Raw genomic sequence first — 25,681 nt, 5'->3', positions numbered from 1 at the left:
AATTGGAGAGGGGGTTGGTGGTAACTTTTATATACCTTTGAATGTATATAACAGTTCATATATCGGGTATATCAAAATGTTAGCATTTCCAACATTATGATTCATAATGTAATGTCTACTAACGGCGAGCGTTTCAGTCCTGGTATCTATGATGAGTTTATTTACAACCACTGGGTCGATGTCACTGCTGGTGGAATTTAATTCCCCGAGTGTATCACCAGTCAGCATTTCTGTGTTGACTTTAGTTATCATTGATATGGTAATAATTATAAATTAACTTTTGACAAAGGGATATATTACTTCAGCTGTATTTTGAGAAAACTGTTTGGGAAATTATGGTCCTTAATCATTGATTATGGTATTCAACTTCGTACTTTTTTTTTAAACATTTTTTATTCGAGCGTCACTGATGAGTCTTTTGTAGACGAAACGCGCGTCCGGCGTTAATAAAACATTTTAATCCTGGTATCTTGTAAATGGACGTGTGAGTTTTTGTGCAGTGGAAAATTAATTTAAACTCCTTATATTGGATATTTCTGGCGCCAATTTTTTCAAGATTTTCATATATTTGTTCTTCAAAAGGATTTAGAAAACAAAGATAATGACATTTTGCACAGTATATGCATAATTTGACTTTGTTTATGTGTCTTGTTGGGACATCCTGATTTCAACTCACTGAAAAATGTCGAGGGTAAGCAGACAATTATCCATACATTTTTACACCAAAGGTTTCAAAGGGATAAAACACGATGAAATTTTAACGGAAATAAGTAAATAAATACATATAAACAATGTTGGATCTATACAAATTACAGAAAAAGCATGTATTGTGTCTCTTAAAGACGTAGAGTCAAAAGATACGTTGGTAGTAAATGGTATAACATTAAGGAACAGGTCAGTTAACTTTTTAGATGTAAAAAAGTCAATAACACATGTTACCATAAAAGATGCTCCATACGAGCTTGACGATCGTTATATTGTTGCACAAATGATTCGACTTGGTCAAATTGTTCCCGGCTCTGTCATAAGAGGTTATATAAAATGGACCGAAATAGAAAATGGGGCACGGTATATTGATATATTGAACTGCGATCCTGTCCTTCCTCTCAGAACTAGCCTAGGCCGCTTTGAAGTTCGCCTATTTCCTGACAATAACCGTACACCATGCTTTCATTGTAAGTTGATCGGTCATTCCTCGTATCAATGTCAAGATCGTCCAAAAATTATGAATGAGCGAAGGTGCTATAACTGTGCTGCTAATGGTCATTTAGCTAATGCTTGTCCGAATGAAGCGTATTGCTCTTACTGCAACATAGATGGGCATTCTAGACGAGACTGTGAAAGTTTTAAGCAAGACCAGGTAAATCAAGGTTATAGTAAGCATGGTCCGGAAATAATTGAGGGTAGACAAGAAACCAAATTAGATGCACACTCAGATACACATTCAGTTGGTGATAACGACACCTTTCCCGAAAGTGCGAAAAATGACACTACAGATACTCTAAATGTCCTTATAGGCGCGTCCAATTGTACAAGACTCGGCGAAACCGATGAAAATTTATTGAATGCTTCAAAATCAGGTGCAAATTTTAGACATTGCTGTTCAGAAAACAGATAGTTTCAAAGTGGATAAGGTTGCTATTTGTCTCGGTACAAATGATATAAGTAAACATAAGGATGACAGTGACCAAATAAATTTACTTGTGACAAAAGCAGTGGCTCAAGTGAAATCCGTCTATCCAGAGTCGCATGTTGGTCTTTGTAGCATCATACCACGTAAAGGTAACAGTGCGCAAATAAACAGATTAAACCTATCGGCAACAAGCGTTAACAAGTTTATGAGAAAATTGTGCGCTCGTGAAGACAATGTAGATTATGTTGATTTAGAGAAATTGTTCTATAAAAATGGAACAATCATCAGATCCATGTTTGACAAAGCCGACAACAGCGGTGTGCATATAAACACTGAAGGTGCACAAAATATAAACAGACAACTTGACGATTTCTTTCATTCGCCGAAACCGTGCGTACAGGAACTACACACACCAATGGACCCAAAACGTAAGAGAAGCGACGGAACATCGACACCTACCTCCGCGGATAGAATGAGCAAGCGGTCCAATACTGAACCTAAAAAAGCTTAACTCAAAACATGTCAAATCAAACTGTATTATTTTAATAAGAAATCAAAAACCCAAAACTGAAAAAAAAATGCATGCCTGAGTTTTTAAATTTTGTATATATGTCCACTACTTTCAAACATCATATTTGTATATTGTTTCTATTGATTGTAGACTGTAGTTTTTATTTCATATATCACATGTATAAAAATAACTGTTTCAGGAAAGGTGAGCAGTATAAAGTCAAATTATTTAATATTTATGATAGATTGTTATGTTTAGCCAAATACGGTTATGTAAACGCATTATATGTGATATGTAATGTATATAGTGTACATGTATGTGTAAAAGTTTACGTAAAGGTAATTACTCTTTATGAAGTTAAAAGTCTATTGTTTGGAAACAAAGTTAAAGATCATCACGTGTCATTAAACGTTACATCAGAACTAAACAAAATACCTTTGCAAATTTCTATAATGAGTATAAAAATAGCATCAATAAACGTAAATGGATTAAGAAATGTTAATAAACGTACATTAGTTTTTAATTGGATTGTTTCACAAAACATAGATCTTGTCTGTTTACAAGAAACACATTGTACACAGGACCAAACTTGGCTTTGGAGCAAAGAATGGAAAGAATACGGGGGTGGTGAAAGTTTCTGGAATTGTGGTTCAAACGAATCAAGAGGTGTGGGAATTTTATTAAATAAAGATTTTACGCTTAGCTTTGATGTCTCAATGATAGATGATAAAGGTAGAATGCAAATTGGTGAATTTAAAACTAACACTGCGGTTTACCATATATTTAATTTGTACACCCCAAATAAGGGTTCTGAAAGGAAACATTTTTTTGAAAACCTGAAAAACTTTAAAAATGAATTGTATTCAGATGATGGCATAGATCATTATAATATTTTTTTAGGAGATTTTAATTGTGCGATAGATAGAAAACTAAATAGGTCCCCTTCACACCAAAAGGATGATATAGGCTTAAACGAGTTGAAAAGTCTTCTATTGAATTTTGATTTAGATGATATATGGCGATCTAAATTTTCAACAAATAGACGGTATAGTTTTCAAAGAGGCAATTCAAAATCACGAATAGATTATATTTTTTGTACGAAATCCCTAAGCTGCGAAATTTTAAACACACGTATAATCACATTTCCATTTAGTGATCATGACATAGTTACTTCAAAAAAAAATTAGATGATATTGAAAGAGGACCGGGAATGTGGATCATGAATCTAAATACAATTAAGACTGATGAATTTTCAAATGCATTTAAAACGTTTTGGGAAAATTGGGTTAAAAGCAAAAACCGATTCAATAGCATTCAAGAGTGGTGGGATATTACAAAATCAAAAATTAAATTTTTGACCATGGAAATTAGTCAAAAAATAAACCGTTTATCAAAACAAAATAATGTCATTGCTTTAGAAAAACAGCTTGAAGAATTGAAACTTCAATTAAACGAATCAAATAAATCATGTGACAAAATTTTAGAATTAGAAAATAAAATTAAGGAATATTATACTAAAAAAAACTGTATCCGCAAAAATTAGATCACGAACTAAATGGGCCGAAGACGGGGAGAAGTCGACAAAATACTTTTTTAATTTAGAAAAGAAAAATGGACAGAATAAACTATGGCAACGTGTAAAAACAGAAAACGGTGAGTATAAATGTGACATTGATTCAATCTTAAATGAACAAGTAAAATTTTATACTAAACTTTTTGCCACGGAAGGGTGGGACAAAACAGCGGGCGAACAACTTTGTCAATTTATGGTAGACAAGGTAAGTAAGGATGATCAAGAAATGTTAGATAGAGATATAAATATCTCTGAAGTAGAAAAGGTACTAAAATTACTTAAACAAAACAAATCACCTGGCGAAGATGGAATAATATCAGAATTTTATGTTTTATACTGGGATATAATAAAAGACGATTTCTTTAGTTTACTACAAGACATATTTAATGATACTATATTGAGTAACTCTCAACATACGGGGGTCTTAACCTTATTACATAAAGGAGGGGAAAGGGAAAATATAAAAAATTGGAGACCACTAACTTTACTAAATTGTGATTATAAAATTGTTGCAAAGATTTCATCTGAAAGACTTAAAATAGCCAAAAATTATTCATACCGATCAGAAGGGGTTTGTTAAAGGTAGGAATATAAGCGAGGCTAACCGAATGATTCCGGACATTATAGAATATATTGACAACGAAGATGAAGAAGGAATTTTATTATTTTTGGATCAACAAAAAGCGTTTGATAGGGTTGAATGGGAATGGATAGATTTTGTATTGGAGAAATTTGAATTTGGTGGGAAATTTAGAGCATGGATAAAGATGCTATTACACAATGCTACTACGTGTATCAAAACTAATGGGTTTGTATCAAGATACTTTTCAATTACTCGCTCCGCTAGGCAAGGGTGTCCAATAGCGCCTCTCTTGTATATCATACAAGCTGAACCCATGGCATGTGCGATAAGGGGTGACATTAGAATAGAAGGATTAAAATTACCAGGAGGGGGAGGGAACTTTATAGAAAACAAATTATGCATGTTTGCAGATGACACCCAGGTATTTAATAAAAATGAAAAATCTGTAGAAAATACTTTTATAATTTTGTCCTTATACAAAAAAGCTTCGGGTTCTAAAATAAACTATGACAAAACAAAAGGCTTACTATTAGGGGCTTCTAAAAGAAAACGATTTAAATTTGATAAAATCAAATGGATCACAGGCAATGTTAAAACATTAGGGGTGCGCCATGGTTATGATACATGACGATGATATTTGGAGAAAAATAATAGAAAAAGTTAAAAATTGTATACATGTATGGAAAAGTAGGAAGCTTACATTTAAAGGTAATACACTTATAGTAAAAAATATGATACTTTCTCTTTGTTCTTACGAGATCGAAATACGAGGAATTCCGGATAAATACAATAAAGAGCTAAATAATATGATTTGGAACTTTATATGGGACGGAAAAATGAACCAGGTAGATAGAAATGTCTGCTGTTTAGATGAAATAAAAGGGGGGATGGGAATGGTAAGTATAGATACGTTTATAAAAAGTAAACAAACAAAACTTGTTTATCGTTTAATTCAGGAGCCATTGGAAAGCTGGAATGCGATCGGTAAGTATTGGCTTCGGAAATTTGACGAAAAATATAATGATGCCTTTTTTGAAGGTTAATGTTCAAGTTTAAATGGTTTATATATGAACCAACTACCTCAATTTTATCAGAAAATTATAGAAACGTGGTCAGGATTCATTCAAAAGGTTGATTCACCTCCATATAAAAGTGCTATTTTAAATACGAGGATATTTGGAAACTCTTCTATTCGTTTCAAAAATAAACCATTGTTTTACTCTTCTTTTTTTAAAAGCGGTATCACAACTATCCAGGACATTTGGAATTCAGAAACTACAGATTTCATTAGCTGTAATGAAATTTATAGGAAGCTGATTGATCGGCGAAATTGTATTTCCCAATTTTCAAAAATAAAAAAGGCAATTCCTAAAGATTTCGTGCAAATTTTGAAATCTTGCAGAAACCAGAATTTGCATTATGAAAGTAAATTAAAGATATCAAATGACCTTGAGATCATTAATTTAAACAACCAAAAAATCAAACCTTCAAAGTTAAAACTCAATTATATTCGTACGGTTGTAAATACAGATGTATCTCCAAAATGTCAAATTAAGTGGGAGGAAATATTTGGAACAAATATACCTTGGGAAAATATGTGGTCGGGATTAAAATATTTAAAAATTGAAAATAAAGTAAAAGAATTCCAATGGAGATCCTTGCACAATATTTTATATACTGAAGAAAGATAAAAAAAAAATGAAGATATCAAATGGAAAATGCCACATTTGTCAAAATGACAATAATATAGAAACCCTGCAACACTTATTTTTCAGTTGTAGTACATCACAGTTAATTTTTAAAAACCTCCAAGAAATACTTATCAAATCAAACATAGGAATAAACAATCCTTTTGGTGAAAAGTTATGAGGAGGACAGATTAAAATTGACACTCCGTAAATTTTATGGACACCATCACGATTTGGTGGATCCATACGATGTGTCGTTGACCAAACTAGCTAAGGACATTTTTACCACATGGTAGATTGTGATTTGTCATAATGTCGTCTAATTTTTTTAATTACCAAACGTGACTTATTCCCGATTGTGACTGTTTTGCCGAGTGTGAACTCGCATTACTATAAGACGTGGTACGGTACTTGTCTATCCCAAATTCATGTATTTAGTTTAAATGTTTAATGTTATATTTGTAATTCTCATCGTAATCAGTACGATATTTTACGTTTGAAGTTAGATTCAAAACAAACCGGACATAGTTTTATAATATAGTTAATTGCTACCTTAATTTGATATTAATAAGTATTAAAATGTGCTTTGTTATTAAATGCAATATCAGTATTTAGTTCAAATATATAATCTTAAATCAATCCTAAGTCTATCTTATTCATTCTTATGTGACGTCATTTTTCATTTTTTGATGATCTGTTTTACAAATTCAAATGACGTCATTTTTTCGTCATTTTTCAGTTTCAAATAGGACGTCACTTGGCGTAGATGTTTAAACTTATTCGGATGTGTCTACTTTTGTGTTTCAAATGTCTGGTTATGTAAATGTATTTCAGTTGTTTCCTGTAATTAGTCAATACTTCAGTTTTATCATGTACATCTTTTGAATATTCATTTTATAAAATTTACTGTTTGCAAAAGTATAAATTATTCTAAATTATAGGGATTTTCTGGTAACTAACAGAAAATCCTTGCCGTTTTTGGCACAACCTTTTTGATCTTTTGGTCCTCGATGCTGTACTCGTTTCGGATTTCAAACTTTTGTATCTGAGCGTCACACGTAGGTCTTGTGTGAACAAAATACACTTCTGGCGTATTAAAATTTTGAACTTGTTGCCTTTTGTTGGCTGTTGTTCGTGTGATTCTTTGTCAATTGTGTTCTCCAATTTATTTATATTGTAGTCCTGTGTTGTCATTTTGATGTTATATTTCACATGGCCATATAAGTGCGAGGTTTGGCATGCCACATAAACCAGGTTCAACCCACCATTTTTTCCTTTAAAAATGCCCTGTACCAAGTCAGGAATATGGCCATTGTTATAATATAGTTCGTTTCTGTGTGTATTACATTATAACGTTGTGTCGTTTGTTTTCTCTTATTTGTGAGTGTAAATTCACATTGCGATAAGACGTGTCACGGTACTTGTCTATCACAAATTCATGTATTTGGTTTTAATGTTATATATATATGTTATATTTGTTATTCTCGTGGGATTTTGTCTATGTGTGTTACATTTTAGTGTTATGTCGTTGTTCTCCTCTTATATTTAATGCGTTTCCCTCGGTTTTAGTTTGTTACCCCGATTTTGTTTTTTGTCCATGGATTTATGAGTTTTGAACAGCGGTATACTACTGTTGCCTTTATTTATTGGGTAAAAACACGGGAGAACTAAAATATGATAATTTTTTCAACATAATTATCTTATATTTTAAATGGACACTATGGAAAATTAGGAATTCAATAAAATTTAACAAAACGCCTAAAACACCACAAGATATTTATAAAATCTGGAAACAAAACCTGAAAATTAATTTTAAATTTGTTCTTCTTTTGAAAGGCGTTGATATCATTGATAAGACAAAATTGGAGTCTGTAATAAAGAAAACATGGAAAATTTAGACATTTAATATAGTATAATATAGCTTGAGTCAAAGTACATTTTTTATGGTTTATAGTATTAGAATATCGATTGTATCATAAAAAAGTGATAAAAAAGTATTAGCTTATCATGTTTATTGTAGTAAATGCACATCTTCTATGTGGGTATCTTATATTATTTACTTACTATTTTGTATTAAAGTATAGAACTGTTAGATGCTTCTAACATTATATGGTTATATTTTTTACACTAAATGTAAATCCAAGGTTAAAAGTTGACTACTTTTTTATTGCCTTCTATTTCCCCTGGATAGATGGTTTCACTTTGTAAACAGGGACCCTTAGCCTGATCCTGGACGACTAAGGTAATTGTACACAGGAAATATTTAGGAATAAAACGTTTATATGTCTTAAAAAAAAAAAAAAAAAAAAAAACTGGCAATAATCATTATAAAAAAAAAATAATCCTGGTATCTATGATGAGTTTATTTATTGATTGTGACAAATCACAGTACTTTTTATATATCAATTGACGAGGAAATTTTCATATAAGGCAGATAATTTCCAACCAAATATATATTTTTAAGCTACATCATTTAACCTATTTTGGCAACACTTCCAACCAACTTGTTAAAAAAGACACTCCAACACTTTATAAACCTTACCTTTATTTTAATGATGAAACCTTTACAGGTCTTACATATGCTTACTTAGCCACTTCTGTGATTTTACATCTCTGTATCAAAATGAGTTAAAATGAAAACAGAAACACTTCCTGAAGGAAATTAACAATATTTTCCTGACGAAATCTATATATCTATTCATTTACTTATCATGAGATCGAGTCACATTATTAACTGCACAATAAGGGAATGGAATGGGTAAAATCAGAATTATTCATAACTTCCGAAGCACTTTATTCAAAATTTATATGAAATCGATTTTTTAGAACATATATAAGATTTCTCGTTTTTTCTGATTTTGTGTTTTGTCAAGCTATTTATCATACACTTAAATTTCAGGATAAATAAAAATGAAGTCTTAGATGCAGGATTGTTTTATTAATCGTGGCCACTGTTGACAACTACGACATCAATCTGTCGATAAGGTTTGTTATTTTTTTTTCCAATGATTTATGATACAGCATTGCAAAAATTGTGATATTCTATAAACTGAAATCGTATTAGTAGGGTGCCCAGTAGATCATATTCGTTTTATTGTACCTTTTTAGTTTACTGGTACCTACATTTGTACTAATACATTCGTTCCCAAACCGATCAATATGACTTGAATTTTTTTTTAAACAATTGTAAAAAAAGATAAAAAAAAAAATTCGAAGAAATGACAAGCCTCATTGAGATATTGATGTCGTAGATGATTACAGAAGTCTCGATTTGACTAAATGCTATCTGAAATGTCCTGAAATGAAAACCAACAATCTTATCCCAAGAACATTGTTAGAACTGACATGTTGAGCTTGTTAGGTTAAAAAGGAATATATAGAAGCATCTTACATTTTGTTTTATTTCGGTTTTTTTCTCTTCCCACATATATTTTAAGTTTTTGGAGATACAATATATTTAATTTTTTATAATTTAACTTTTATCATGTTTAAATGTCACTTACGCCTAGTAGTAGTCCCAACAATGATTTAATGGTTAAGCGGGAGGACTGGTATGTCATTAAACCTTGTTCAACTCACCACCTTTTCTCAAATATCCTGAACCAAGTGACAAATATGGCAGTTGATATCAAATGATTCTTTTCTTTGATTGTTTAAAAGAATGGCAAACGTAGACAAAGGTATCTTGTCTTGGGAAGGGATAAATCCCACTTGGTAAAGAATCACTCTGATTCAAACAAAAAATTCTCTGAAACTGACATTATCAAGATGCTTGATTTCTTGATTGACAACATATTTGTTACGATTGGAGGACGTGTTTTTCAATAGACTGTCAAAATTCCAATGAGAACCAATTGCGCCCTCTTTTATTGCCAACTTGTTTCTGTATTATTAAGAGGCTGAATTAATACAGGAACTTCTTAGGAAAAAAGATATAAAAAGTTAGCAACATCTTTTAACTTTACGTTCCGCTATATAGATGATGTTCTCTAACTAAATAATACAAAATTTGGTGACTATGTTGAACGAATCTATCCCATCGAACAAGAGATTAAGTATACTTCAGAAACAGTTAAGTAAATTGACAATGAGGGTCGGTTGAAAACAAAATTTTACGACCAAAAGATGATTTCAGCTTTCTAATTGTGAACTTTCTATTTCTATGTAGCAACATTCCATCAGCGCTTGCATACGGATAACATATCTCCGAATTAATACGATATTCCCTAGCTTGTATTTCCTATTATGATTTACTTGATAAATGATTGCTGTCACAGGGAAGCTATTAAAACAAGAGTTGCAAATGTTGAAGTTTAAATCATCCCTTCGTAAATTTTACGGACGCCATCACGAGTTGTATGTTTTGTCTTCTGTTCTATTATTTATATTTTATTTTAAGCCATGGCGTTGTCAGTTCATTTTCTATGAGTTTGACTTTACCTCTGGTATCTTTCGTCCCTCTTTTAATTGAACTTAGTTTTAAACCTAACTATATTTGATTAAGATGAAGACATTTAAAGCAATCAATTGTGTATTCCAACTTTCTGCACAAAGAAATTATTTATGTAAGACGTTTGGTATGAGTCAAACAATTTCTCTGTAAATATCACAGTGCGAGCAAGAAAAAAAAGAGATGTATCGAGATTTCTTCAATAGACGAAAGATTCACCATTTAAGCTATCAAAAGCCACGAAGTTGTTTAAAAAAAGGAATCTTAAGCGTTATTACACTCTAGGTAACTGAGGTCATGGAATACAATTTCGGGGAGCATCAGTTCCACTTAGTGTGCCCTCAGGCAAATTGGCTTTAGATGAATTTGACTATTTATTTTAGGTATTTTTGACATATAGCTCTTCAACGATTTTCGGTACTTTGTACATCTTCGGATTTGAAATTTTGGCTTTGAGCGTTCCTGATGAAGGAAAATCCAGAAAAACGCTTCGGACGCAATGAATTATTAAGCGCGTTGTTTTCCATGTTTTTCAAGAGGGCCACAAGGTGGGGAATCTAAAGTTATAGTCGACCACAATTATGCTTCATATAATGATATATCAATTAGTTTTAATTATGTATTTCACAAAGTGATAGTGATAGTTTCTTTTAAATCGTAAACTGGTGTGATTGATCAATTATTGATCAATTATTGGTTACTTATTATCCAGTGGCAAATATTTTATAAATTTAGGGATATTGGTATTATTCAAAACGTAACAGAAAGTTAAATTCTAAATATTTATTCAAAATTTATTGTATCGCTTACCATTATAACTCCACACAACATATTCATAGATAAACAGTTTAGATCCAAGTTCCTTAATTGATTATGACATGTGTACAAAAATTTGAATTTTTCGAAAAAACTAAGGATTTTCTGATCCCAGGCATAGATTACCTTAGTCGTATCTGGCACAACTTTTTGGAATTTTGCTCCTCAACTTTGTACTTGCTTGGGTTTATAAATATTTTGATATGAACGTCACTGATGAGACTTCTGTAGACAAAACGCGCGTCTGGCGTACTAATTTATAATCCTGGTACCTTTGACAACTATTGAAGCATTCAAATGGTCTACATGGAATGTGGACTATTGATTTGTTCAGTTTGTGCAGATCATCATAAAGCATTCAAATGGTCTACACAGAATGTGGATTATTGTTTTGTTCAGTTTGTGCACATCACAATAAAGCATTCAAATAGCTTTAAAATTAAAACTAGCATTACGAGAGTAGAACATTAAATAATAGCAAGCTGTAAAGTGTTAATGTTATTTGTTAATGTATCAGTTCGATAACGTCACGTGCTGAAGTCCGTCCGTTTCAACTTTAATTTTAAAGTATAAAATGCAGGTGACTTCAATCATACTCCAACCTTTTGTACGTGTAAAAGTAGCCTTACTTACTATTTCAATTTTCTTCATATTCTGATAAAAAGTATAATGATTATGATCGTAATAGCAAGTATGCTGTTCCTTCGTCTTGAGCAAAAACTGGTTATAAAACCGTATGTCAGTCAAAGGTGCATATTATTGTCGAATCTTTGGCAAGCCATAGCAATGTTTTACTCAACGAGATTAAATAGATCTTTTTTTGGCTGACGACATCTGTCAAATATACGGCTTTGACAGATTCTAAATATAGTATTAAACTTGAAGCTATATATTGAGAAGATACGTTAATTACCTACTGTGTATACATAAAATAATTAATTAAATATATACATGATATATTAAGTGACGATAATATAAAACTAGAAACTGAGAGAGCCTGTGTCATTCACATAAGCATGAACATTCCATTTGGGTATGTCTTACAAACTTTTGGCCCTTACGATATAGAAGAGAAGAAGTTTGAATAAGTTAATTACGACCGACGCCAATAGATTACAAAAGCTAACTTTACCCTTATGATCGGGTTGGCTAAAATCAAATAAAAAAGATGTACATATGTTGTCGTATAATAATCCAATTGAATTAAAATCACAATATTTTGTAAAGTTAAAACAGAATCATAACGAATAAAAACATGAATAAAAGGATAATTTGATGTCAGATATATTCACAGCTTGAGTATATATCACACTTATTATGAAGTGCTGACTTTTATGAGTGTTACGATACACTTTATTCTATTTGCATTCGATACCGACATCTTCCAAATGACCACAGTTGTGAGCGCCCCATTCAGCATGCTCACATTCTGTCATTGAAATCTCATCCCCATTGCATGCCATATCATCCAGCCATATTCGTCCATCACCATCTCCCGCCGTATAAGACGCTACTGCTGATCTACAGAAAAAGATCTGATCAATTAAAAACATTAAGATAATTCCGTAGAATGATAAAGGTACTCCTAATGTCATATCAAAACAAAAGCAACACCTTGATAAAGATATCAATAGCAAGTTCACAATGAAGTTGTTTTAAAGTTTACTAGTTTATATCATACTACGTTTGAAAATATAGGGGAATGGATGTTCCTTGTATGATAAATGACGAATCTTTAAGATTGTTTTTTCTAGGTTTTATGGTGCAATGTATATTTATATATATCTAATGCATAACTGCCTTTTCAGGCATTTTAGATGTGGAATAGTTTACCAATGGTATGGATATCTTATAAAGAAACGAAACATATTAATGAGGCTTCAAAACTAATTTGGGAAAATTGTACTAATCTTGCATCGAATATGACATGTAAAATCAATACAATGAAAGGTTACATATATATAATAAGTTAATTAAAAAGATTAAAAATGTTAATCAATTATCTGCTCGTTTAATAAAGAGTTATCCTCTGTTTGATGAATTAACTAAAGCTATTGAAGTACGATTATCCCTACGTTGCATATGGAAAACGATCAATGCTTTCACATGACTATAGAATTAAACGAGGACACACTATACTCTTTCAATTACATATGTTATGCGATGGCATAAATATATAAGTTATATCAGACTGATCGCCTATATCTTTACGATATGTTGCAGCACAGCTATGGACAGTGGATAATTTATATGTAAATGAATTAAAAAATGCAACACAATAGTGATTCTAGTAAATGACTGTACTTTTTCATAAAATACTTACTCGAATCCCAGCATTCTACATACTACTTGTGCATCATTTAAATCAAAGCTGTCATCACACACAGTTCCCCATTCTCCACCGTAGAACACTTCAAGTCGGCCTCGTCGTAAATCACCAACAAGACGAGCTAAAAACATCACTATCAATTAATTCCTCTATTCAAATTGTGTTCCTCATGGAGGATTTCATTTTTAATATTGAACTCATCAAATGTTGTGGTTAATGGAAGCACATAGAGCTACGATTCACATTTCAAACCAATCGGTTCAGTAATGAAGTTACTACTATGGGTTTTGATAAAATATTTTACAAGTGTCAACCTCATTATTGTGTGATTATCAAACTCGTGCATGGTGTTGATGGGTGGAGATCCTTATTTATATCTTACTAAATAAAATCATGGATCCCTGTAACTTTGTTATGATTGATAAAATAGATTTCGATCAAAATATTATAAGGTTAACATGTTGAGGCTCTAACGGATTTAATCCATAAGGTTTAATCCACCATTTTCTACATAAAAGAACGCCTATACCAAGTCAGAAATATGACAGTTTTTTGTTTTTTGTTTGATGTGTTTGAGTTTTTGATTTTGCCATTTGATTGGAGACATTCAGTTTCTAATTTCCTGGATGTTTTGTATTTTTGTAGTTCTTTTCACGTGTAGACTTTTTAGATCGATATCACTGGCAATGAGCAATTTTATATCCTTAGAATAATTATTAATTAATAGAAAGTAACTCGAAAAAAGTCATTGCGTTTCCATATGAGAATAGGGAAATCTTTAGTTTAAATATTTGTTGAAACATAATCAATAGAAAGAGCTGAGGCTAGATGAAGAAAAACTAAAAAGATTTAAACAAATCTGAATACAAAATGACAATACCGTTTTTTGATTTTACTAACCTCCCTATGCAAGTATTGTTTAGATACCAATTGACGGAAACACTACATACATGTTGATTGTTTCGTGCAATTGTAAATTTATCTACTTCAGATTGCATTTCAACAGTAATCGTGCATTCGTACCTTTAACACAATAAACTCCGATGTCTTCTCCATGATCACAGTTATGGTCAGCCCATAATGTATGAGTACAGTCCGTCAACGAGTATTCATGACCTTCACAATCCATATCATCAAGCCATATTTGACCATCCCCATTTCCAATCGTGTAAAAACTTTCTGCTGAACTATAACAAAACAATATCGGGAAACGTATATTGCATGAATTGTACAACATATGTCGTGTATATGTGAAAGATAATAAATGAGAAATGAAAAAAAATTATTGTACAACTCACTTTCGTTGACATGTTTGTGTTATATTTGATTATTCCTTCTATTTTTTATAACTTTGTATTCAACAATCTTTTCTTTGTTATTTTCTTTTGATTTTGTCATTGTTGTCGTTGTTTGTTATACAAACAGGTTATATACTGTATCAAATGATATCATCAAATTTTTAAACGAGTAACTACAAACAAATCAGACGATCCAGTACATGTAGCAAACCGTTTTATTTAACATGAAAATATAAAGCTAAGGTAATTGCATTAAAAAGATTATTTGGCACAGAAATTTACCAAAACACTAAAGACGCATTTTGATATAGAAAATAAACACATAATGAGCATACGGAGGTAATACAATAATGTAAAATAGGGAAAGGAACGGCAAATGGACCTTGAAATATCAAGGATTTTATTGTGAAATCTTCCCTTGCTATCATTGCTACCAGTATGCATATTATTTTTCAACTAGTATAAAAGTATTTTCCTATTACCTTCTGTGGGGAAACTCACAATCATAGTTTATTAGGTTAGAATACTTAATAATATGTGTTGACTATTCTCCTGGTTGTTACCCATGTACATGTCATAAAAGACAAAACACCCTTACATAAATAAACAAAATGAGAAAACATTTGAGGTTAATGACATGTGTTGTAAAAATAAAAAAATTACTTTCTTTTAAAATTTTGTACAATTTAAAAGAAGTGTTAAGCAATATTTGGTATATGTTATAACTTTTGTTTTTGTATTGTAAATATTGTAGCATGATTTGTTTGTACACTATTTATGTACAAGTTATATTGAAACATCAGCTTTGTATGCCGTATACATAAATGCATGCATATTCTTTTCAGTGTAGTGTGATTTGATAAAGTCAACAGTGTTCCGCTGTTAAATAGTCATAATTCGAATAAGGGAACAAATCTGATTAATTTACTATTAATTAGTAATAAATTAATAAAAACTAGAGCATGATCAACGATTCGCGGGATTTTCTATCACATTTGGAGTGTTGACCATAAAAGAAATAGGGTTCAGAACTGGTAAGAATTGGATATTGCCTGATGTCAACTATCATGATTTAATTCTCAATATGATAATAATCTTAATTGATAGTTTTCTATCATATTGATATTAGATAACTCTAGTTAATACCAAACGATTTTTAAGTCTCACTTATTATGAAACTGATAAATATCTCCCTACGTTAATTATTTGAATACATACCTGAATCCTATCATTTTGCATGCTACGTGTGCATCATTTAAATCAAAATAGTCATCGCAAACAGTCCCCCACTGTCCATCGTAATAAATTTCAAGTCTACCACTATAAGAACTTCCAACAATGCGAGCTATTTGAAAATTTAAAATAGTATAAACCTAATTGATAACAATTTGTTAAAATGCATATCTAGAATGATATATTTCAAATACACCGAAAGAGCATTACACTTATGTTTTTTAGCTTGTTGAAAGATTTATCCGAGCTTATAGTCATGATTTATATCAATTAATTGAGTTTCAAAACCAACAAATAAAATTAATGATAAGCATTTTATTGGACTCTTGCAGTGAAAGACAGAAATGTGTTTAAAAAATGCATTCGATTTCGTCAACTTATCTGACAAGCTTATTTAAACTGATGTGTTCATGCTGAACACTGTAGACCGCTATGAGGCCAGTATGTATACTGAAAAAGGTACCTTCTACACAATAAACTCCGACGTCTTCTCCGTGACCACAATTATGTTCACCCCATGCCGCATGAGTACAGGTCGTTAAAGAATACTCATGTCCATAGCATTCCATATCATCAAGCAAAATTTGTCCACTTCCACCACCAGCTGTATAAAAGCTTTCTGCAGAACTAAAAACAATTTCAAGGAAACTTTTTAGTAACTGAAACAAAATACAAATAAAGATACTCCAGAACCCAGGCTGATGATACGGAAACCAATACTAGCAATAGACTAAAAGTAGTAATAAATTTAATTAACACATGATGATGATGATGATGATGATGATGATGATGATGATGATGATGATGATGATGATGATGATGATGATGATGTGTTATCTATATTAAACAAAAAGAGAAAAACTCACAATTTACCGGCATTAATATCGTCCTAGCGGTTTTAATACCACCAAGTGTATGTATGTTGTTGAACCTGATAAATGCACGAATTATCAATAGTGACCAAAGCCGTAATATTTAGATATCAATAACCATATACTTACGTTTATAAATCTAAAAATAAAAACAGTAAAGCCAAGCACAGCTAGCGTTGTATTTGTGGTTTATATATTTCTTAATTTAATGTTATGTAAAAGCCGCGCAACGATCTGACAGGTATATTTATAAACTTTTATTTTCAGTGTTCTTAAGTGGATATTTGACTCTTTGTCTTTTATACGATATAAAATAAAGGAAATGAAGGCGAAGTTCAAAATACCTGAATCCAATCATTCTACATGCTACATGTGCATCATTCATATCAAACGTGTCATCGCAAACAGTCCCCCATTGTCCATTATGATAAATTTCAAGTCGACCGCTGTTTGATTCTCCAACAAAGCGAGCTGAAAAATATGAGATTGAATATACAAATGTTTTGTCATTTATTGTAGGCGGTCCATTTATTTTAGCTTAGTAATAAAAAATTTTTCATAAATAACTATAGTTTTGAGATCAATTAGTGTTGAAATAAATCGTCGTAATCACAATTGTGGACAATTCTTTACATTTTTGTCGAAAATGAAATTGAATTAAAAGAACTTGATTAAAATACCTTTAGTGTATGTTTATACCAATTAACCGATAACATTTTGTCTATACGTATAATTGAAATTGACTACAAATTTTGTCCTGTTTTATAATAATTAAATTTCTAATCAAACATATATATTAAACATTCAGGTATTTATAACTCAGTACTAATTTTTGAGTTCAAAAGTAAAACGGCAATGTACCTTCAACACAATTTATTCCCACGTCTTCTCCATGGCCACAATTATGTTGCCCCCAGGTCTTATGCGCACATTCAGTCAATGATAGTTCATGTCCATAGCAAGCCATATCATCAAGCCATATTTGACCACTTCCACCTCCAGCTGTAAAGTAACTTTCTGCTGAACTAAAACAAATATTTTATGGTACACAGCTACTTGGAACATGGAATATTGTATTATTTCTGTACAAAATATTTAGTACAAATTAAGTACTGTAAAATACAGGTACCTAAATATTACAATAATTGTAAAGTAACAAAATTGTACTGAATATTGAAAGTAAATTTCCAGTACTACAGATTTTTAGTACAGAAATAGTACCTATGCGAAAGTAGCTGTGTAGAAGGCATTTAAATATTCATAAACAATATATATATAGCAGTGTCGACATCAACAGGATATTTCGACTATTGCAATATGTCAAACTTGATTGTTTAAAAAATCTTATAATATTAAAACAAGGATAATTTTGTATGATTGTAATTGTGACAAAAGGCATATTTGTAAACTTAATTTCATGTCAAAATTTAAACCTTTGCTTTTAACTGTTATAAATGTATGATCTGAACATTAGAACGTTGTGACGATATGAATTTGAAAACCCATCAACCGATACCTTTAAATGTTTACTACTAAAATTTAAAACCTCGAACTCAGAACATATATATGATTGCATAGCTATCATGTGATATCCATAAGAAGATCTTTGAATGTTTTATATTTGTTTTGATGTACAAGTTTCCAACATGTTCAACCAAAGTTATTTACAACGTTTCATGAGGTACAGCTATTTTGCGATATTAAAAGCCTGTCAATTATTTATATTTTATTTAGAAATATACTTGGTCTTTGAATGATCGCCAATTGGGTTTCATCGCAGGTAAAAAAAAAAAACTCAGAGGCAGATATCAGCTTGTCCACAAATAATATTAAAAAGAAAACCACACTGAAGTAACAAAGGCTATTTTTTCCTGACTTTTGGCAGGCCAGAAACGCAGCGGAGTTCAACATGTTTCGTGATATCTCAGAACCACTTCTATGATTTTAACCTCAGAAGAAACTACAAACATGTAGCAATAACCACACATGAAACTCGCTATTAAATGAAACCCGAGTGCGATGAGCACAATACGTAACAGAGTATATAACAGAAATGCAGAGAATCGAAACAGAGAATGTGAAACAAATACCCGACAAGAGAGCAGAAAACAGCAGAAAGCCAAACTTGGGTATTCAATGCAGAATGAATCAATATATACCTGAATCCAATCATCCTGCATGCTACATGAGCATCATTTAAGTCAAAAGTGTCATCACAGACGGTTCCCCATATCCCATTATAATTAATTTCCAGTCGACCACTGTTTGAACCACCATCAATACGAGCTGTTGTTGAAATAAGATTCAAAATATTAGGGTAAGATACATAAGAAAGACATGTATATATGTTATTTTTGATAGTTTAAAATTACTTTTTCCTCGAAGTCATGTCAAATAAAAAATAAAAAAATATTATCTTATGTAAATAAATATTCGATATTAATTGAAATTCTTTCGAATTGTGTACCGATGGAAAGAAGGGAAGTTGAATGAATCCGATCTATATGGAATTATTTCAAAAATGATAACAAATGACGTCAAACTTTAATAGATAAATCAGATGGAAACAACATATAACATATACAATACAGAATTAGCCATAAGTTCAAAGATGTATATGCTACCTTCCACACAATTAATTCCCACGTCTTCTACATGACCACAATTATGTTGACCCCATGTTGGATGTATGCAGTCTGTCAATGAGTGTTCATGTCCATAGCAAGCAATATCATCAAGCCATATTTGACCAATACCGTAGCCAGCTGTATAAAAACTTTCTGCGGAACTAAAACAAATATTGTATGGTTGAATGCATTTGACAAAATGTATGTAAGAATATCTAGTATAACATAAATTCTGAATGAAGTGTGATTTATTTCAAGAGGGACGAAAGATACCAGCGGGACAGTAAAATGTGTACACAGAAAATAACCAAAAATGCCATAGCTAAAAAGAAAAAGACAAATAGAAGTACTTAAGACACGAGACAGAAAACTGAAATCTAAGTAACACAAACCCCAGCTTGGGATTTTATCAGGTGCTCCGGAAGGATAAGCAGATATTGCTCTTCATGTTCCATCCGTCGTGTTGTTCATGTTTTGACAAACCCCGACTTATTCGTAGGTCACATTCGTGATAAGAGGACGGGATTCTAGTTACGACATTAGGAATATATCAACTAGCATCTGTGATACTGGTTAACCAATGTTGTCCGTCAAATTTACGAAAGGATGATTTCAACTTCATCATTTCGAACTCTTTGCTTCCTTGAAAATCATAATAGGAAATACCAGCCAAGGAATATCGTATTACAAATGATATATTCTTCGTATAATCTGATTAGTAGAACCAGTAAGTATCGTGACAAAAGATTGTTTGTAAAACACAGAAAAGACAAGTGTGTATTATGCAAAAACAAAAAAAAAATGCAAATTCAGCAAAGAATACATTGTACACTTTTTTTTATTAAGCAATATTATAAAGCTCAATTCAAACTCAATGTATCTGTTATCGTATTTGCTGTATATTTGTATGGTAAAATATCAATTGCTGGACACAATATGAAGCCTTTTTGAACTCGTGTTCACTCGACTAAGCGTGATATTTGACTTGCAGCTGATAAATATAATATATTTGTAGGAGTCAAATCTATGGTGAGTTCCAGATCTATGACAGATTCATAATCTATGGTAAATATGACGTAATGCCATCCCAAATCTATGGAAGATTTTTTAAAACCCTTATCTATGGCAAATTTTGTAATGTCCTAATATATGGCGGATTTTTTTTCCAAATCTATTGCAGATTTTCTGCAAATATAGATCAAGGTAGTACATAAACAATGAAATTGTTCCACATGGAAAAGGGAGAGTTAGTATTGTAAACACGGGGCTTCTGGAATGTTCAAGAGAGCCAACAACTTTGCCGAAGTCGGCGACGACTTACATGATTTACATAACGTTATTTTTATTGTAATGTTATATTCTACTCTATTTCCCGGAATAGATTTGGAGAAAACAAAAATCTGCCATAGATTTGATTTGATTTGTTTGTCGTTTGGAACGTCATAATCACCATAGATTAGGAATCTGCCATAGATTTGGAACCCGCCATAGATTTGAGTCCTACATATTTATGCATAAAACCTGATAATCGATACATATTTAGGACGCTGCAACGATATTTTGATCCATATATGAAAACGTTTACAAAATAAAACGAAAATAAAACTTTCAAAATTGTATGAATGCGTGCGACATTGCAGAATTTTCAATATATCAGGAACGTTCACAGCCAAATAAAGTAAAACTACTTTTATAACTTAATGCAAATATTGATCCTTTGTTATACTGTTAGAGTACAAACATGAATATGAATGATATCCAATAGACACGATAGATATCCAGATATATAAAAAGAAAAAAAAAATCATTGGAAAAGAAAACTTAAATTAATTTCACGACACAATTATAGATTTGATTTTCATTGAAAATACGTTCAATATTTGGTACTAGAAACTTTTGAACATCAAATTTGTTGAATGGTTTTATACTGAAGCAGCCGGTTTATCCTTAGAATTGATTCACATTTAGTTTAAACATGAAATGTACCTTACTTTAGGGTTTGTGTTTTTGTGTTTTCTATTGACGTACAATAATCTTAATATATGCCTTTCCTTATCATATGGAGTCTTAATGATAGTTGTTTCTATATAAATAAAGGCAACAGTAGTATACCGCTGTTCAAACTCATAAATCCATGGACAAAAAACAAAATCGGGGTAACAAACTAAAACTGACGGAAACGCATAAATATAAGAGGAGAACAACGACACAACACTATAATGTAACTAACACACACAGAAACGGACCAAGCATCAGACAAAATTCCACGAGAATAACAAATATAACATCAAAACCAAATACATGAATTTGGGATAGACAAGTACCGTGACACGTCTAATCGCAATGTCAATTTACACTCAAAAATAAGAGAAAACAAACGACGCAACGTTAAATTGCAGTTATACTATATCTTTATATATTTATATGAGTAAACAACTTGTCAATAAATACATACCTGAATCCGATCATTCTACATGCTGCGTGCGCATCATCTAAATCAAAATTATCATCGCAAACCGTTCCCCATAGTCTATTATGATACATTTCAAGTCGACCACTGTTTGAACCTCCAACAATGCGAGCTGTTAAAAATAGTATTATCTTTTTTAACTATATACATGATAAATGCTAAAAATAAATCAGCATCTCGTCTTTAAATCTTGAACTAGAAGAGTATTGCATCAAATAGGCATTAAAAAAAAAGTTCGAAGACAACATAAATAAAGCATATTTTTGTGGACTTCAGCGCATAAATTTATCATTAACATATAGAATCAAGCAACAGTTTCAGCAACTATAATTATTTTTACAAAATGTGTTTGTTAAGTTAGTGTGGGTAAAATGTCTTTTTGTGTAGGGTTGTTGGTTGTTCGTCTTGAGCAATATCTGTGCATAACATTATCTTTATGGGGTAAATTTCGTGTTTTTAGTGTCAGAACCTTTCTCATTTGTGGATTTTTCACACAAGAGTTTTCAGATTTTATTACCGTTGTACATTTTTTGAAGACAATATGGTGACCTGATTTTGGTGACAACTTTTTTTATTTGATCAGTATGGATAACATCCCACTTTTTCTTTTTTTTATACATTATCACTTGCATTTTGTTTACGGACGTTCTACACCTGTGAGGAGCCAAAAGTTTCTGGAATTATCCTTTTTTTCTTAACCTCATTTTGGTGTTTATATGACTGCACATGTAAAAAAATATTGGTGAAGAAAAAAATCATATGGTGGTGCACTCCTTGTTTTTCTATGGCTCTTTAAAAATACCCACATGATGATTTTCCAAATTTTCATCATTTTTTATCTATACTAGTCAACAAAAGAAACGATACACGACTTTGAAATAAAATTGATCAAAAAGCAGTAAATATAAAACAAAATGAGATATACTATTTTAAAAAGCTTTCATTTGCAATGTATGCACATGTAATAATGAAAATCAAAACTTGTCGGAAAGTATCTAAATTCCGTATAAACGAGCATAGGGTGCAAATTAGTTTTGCGGAAAGTTGAATAAAAAAACGACAGTAATTTTCTAAGTACTAAATAAAATTTCAAGTTTGTTTAAAAATATTCAATATGCTAATCAAGTTATGTTCATGTTGTAATTAATGGGTTGAAATATTGTTTTTTTTTCAAATTTGTGGGAAAAAAGTGTTTTTTGAAATCTCAAAAAATACAAAAAAAATGTTTTTTTATTTTCTTCTCAAATCAATGCTTTAGATATGGTAAAAAACACACAGTAAATTTGGAACCTTTCGAATTAGTTAAGATTTTTACCGCTTTTTGAATATCACTTTACACATACTGTCTATGGTAAATCAGTTGATAATGTATACATTTTAACAATTTCTCGTGGGGCCGAACTTTGCTTAACAAATAAACAAAGAAACTGTATGATTTTTAAAAACAAATTGATGGCAAACATTGTCTTTACTTTTAAATGAGAGGTTGGCATCATTAATTGGAACTTCTGTTTTTAAAATTGTCGTTTTATGTAAATTTTGTAAAAAGAAAAAATCGCGAAAAAACGTCACGAAACCAAAAAAATATTTTTTTTAAACGGATTTATATTTCCATAATGATTAAGTATTACTACCTGCAATATTGGTCCAATGAACGGAAAACTTTATCTTTAATTTGAAAAAAAGTCTTATATCGTTTCTTTTGTTGACTAGTATATTTTTTGGCTATTATCGCGAAAAAAATCTATAAAGAACAAAATGAATCAAAATTGGAGGAATCAATAAATACAATATCATACCTATTTGTGAATGCTCTGAACCATTCCGAGGTACACATATGACACCTGCAATACACAGTGTTACTAAAAAGAAAGTAAGCATGGTTCTATGCTGCACCTGTAATGAAATAATCAAATTTATGTGATTGTAAGTTATTGTAAGATATTGTATATCTTTTTTTCAGTTGTATTCCTGTGTTATAGTTAAGATAATTAATTATCCAGTTCATTTATTAGATTTCAGTTTGAATCAACGAAATTTATACGAAATATTTGGTTTACAGTTTGATTCAGAAGAAACACCGACATAGCTAGATAATACAATTCATTATCTAATTACTACCACAATTTGATACTAATTAATATTGTAATTTTCAAGTATTCAAAAAAATCCTAATTCTATCCTATTTTGGGGAAATTTTTTAGAAATTCAAATGTGACGTCTCTTTAGAAATTCAAATGTGATGTCACTGCGTTGATGGCTTTGGCGAACTCAGCTGTGTATTTTCATATGCTAGTTTAGGTTGTTTTATGTAATGTATCCGTTTTTATTCTGTTGTTGGTCACCACTTCGGTTTTATCATGTATGTTTATTATATAGTCATTTTATAAAATTTACTGTTTGCAAAAGTATGAATTATTCTAATTGATAAGGATGTTCTTGACCCAAGCAGAAAACCTTAGCCGTATTGGTCGCAACGTTTTTTGTACTTTTGGTCCTCCGTGCTCTTCAACTTTGTACTCTTTCGACCTTTTTTTATCTGAGCATCACTGGTAAGTCTTGTGTGGACGAAACGCACGTCTGGCGTATTACATTTTAAATCTGGAACCTTTTGTTATCTATTATTCGTGTGTTTTTCTGTCCGATATGTTCTCCCGTTTATTTGTATTGTAGTCCTGTCATGTAAGGTTGCCATTTTAATGGTATATTTAACATTTCCATAAAAGCCGGAGGTTTGGCATTCCACAAATTCAAGTTCAACCCACCATTATTTTTTTCTTAAAATGTCCTGTACCAAAAAAAGGCAACAGTAGTATACCGCTGTTCTTAAATCGTTAGTCAGGAAATTGGCCATTGTTATATTATAGTTCGTTTCTGTGTGTGTTACATTTTAATGTTGTGTTTCTTTTGTGTCGTACATGTAGTTCTCCTCTTATATTTGATGTGTTTCCCTCAGTTTTAGTTTGTAACCCTGATTCGTTGTTTCTAAATCGATTTATGAATTTCGAACAGCGGTATACTACTGTTGCCTTTATTTATGATTAATTTACAGATCTGATAATAAAACAAATCCAATTCAACCCAATTTTCTTCAATTAATCTTAAGACATATTTGCATGTTAATCGCATTTATACAAGCAAATCACAACTTATAGACTTATGTCTTAGCATGCCGTAAATTAATTTTGAATACAAAACTTGAATTGACCAAAGATTCAATTCATCAATATTTGTAGTGAACCAATTATTGTGGAATTTTAGGAAACTATCTAAACAAAATTTTCAGACAACCTTGTATATGTTGTATGAAGAATTAATATGAATTCTCTTGACTCCTTTGCCACTTTTCCGAATGTATTCACTTGAAACCCCAATATAAGACTTAAGTTGCATGTCTTGAGTTACTTTTCTGATCTAATAAAATATCAACTCTTAATTATTTTTACTGTTGTGAATACATTTTTGCAAAATCGACATATGCATCATTAACATCAGTTCTTACCTTTCTCAATTCAATTGGACTGGAAATATAATTCAACTTAAAGATGATAGTCAGTTAACTTAAGCTGTCAATTTGTTATCTGTTGTCGGCCGCTTT

The 25,681-nt window shown here is 31.2% G+C and overlaps 2 protein-coding genes across 2 annotated transcripts in view; one reads left to right on the top strand and one right to left on the bottom strand.

Moving 5' to 3' along the window:
- Positions 1–25,681, top strand: part of LOC139499552 (DENN domain-containing protein 3-like) — a 95,419-nt gene that overhangs the window by 66,308 nt on the left and 3,430 nt on the right. The window lies entirely within an intron of this gene.
- Positions 12,415–25,659, bottom strand: LOC139499555 (scavenger receptor cysteine-rich domain-containing protein DMBT1-like). Its single transcript, XM_071288281.1, has 10 exons — positions 25,586–25,659; positions 23,883–23,979; positions 22,069–22,195; positions 19,611–19,774; positions 19,146–19,272; positions 17,848–18,011; positions 17,331–17,457; positions 16,578–16,741; positions 13,578–13,704; positions 12,415–12,775 (listed from the first exon to the last, which is right to left on the bottom strand). Exons 2-10 carry the CDS (start codon positions 23,962–23,964, stop codon positions 12,613–12,615), a joined length of 1,245 nt encoding a protein of 414 aa, XP_071144382.1. The 5' UTR covers positions 23,965–23,979; positions 25,586–25,659; the 3' UTR covers positions 12,415–12,612.

Source organism: Mytilus edulis, chromosome 12 (assembly GCF_963676685.1).
Source record: "Mytilus edulis chromosome 12, xbMytEdul2.2, whole genome shotgun sequence".
NCBI classification, from domain to species: domain Eukaryota; kingdom Metazoa; phylum Mollusca; class Bivalvia; order Mytilida; family Mytilidae; genus Mytilus; species Mytilus edulis.
Note: the sequence above shows the minus strand (reverse complement) of the source record. Positions and strands in the feature narration are given on the sequence as shown.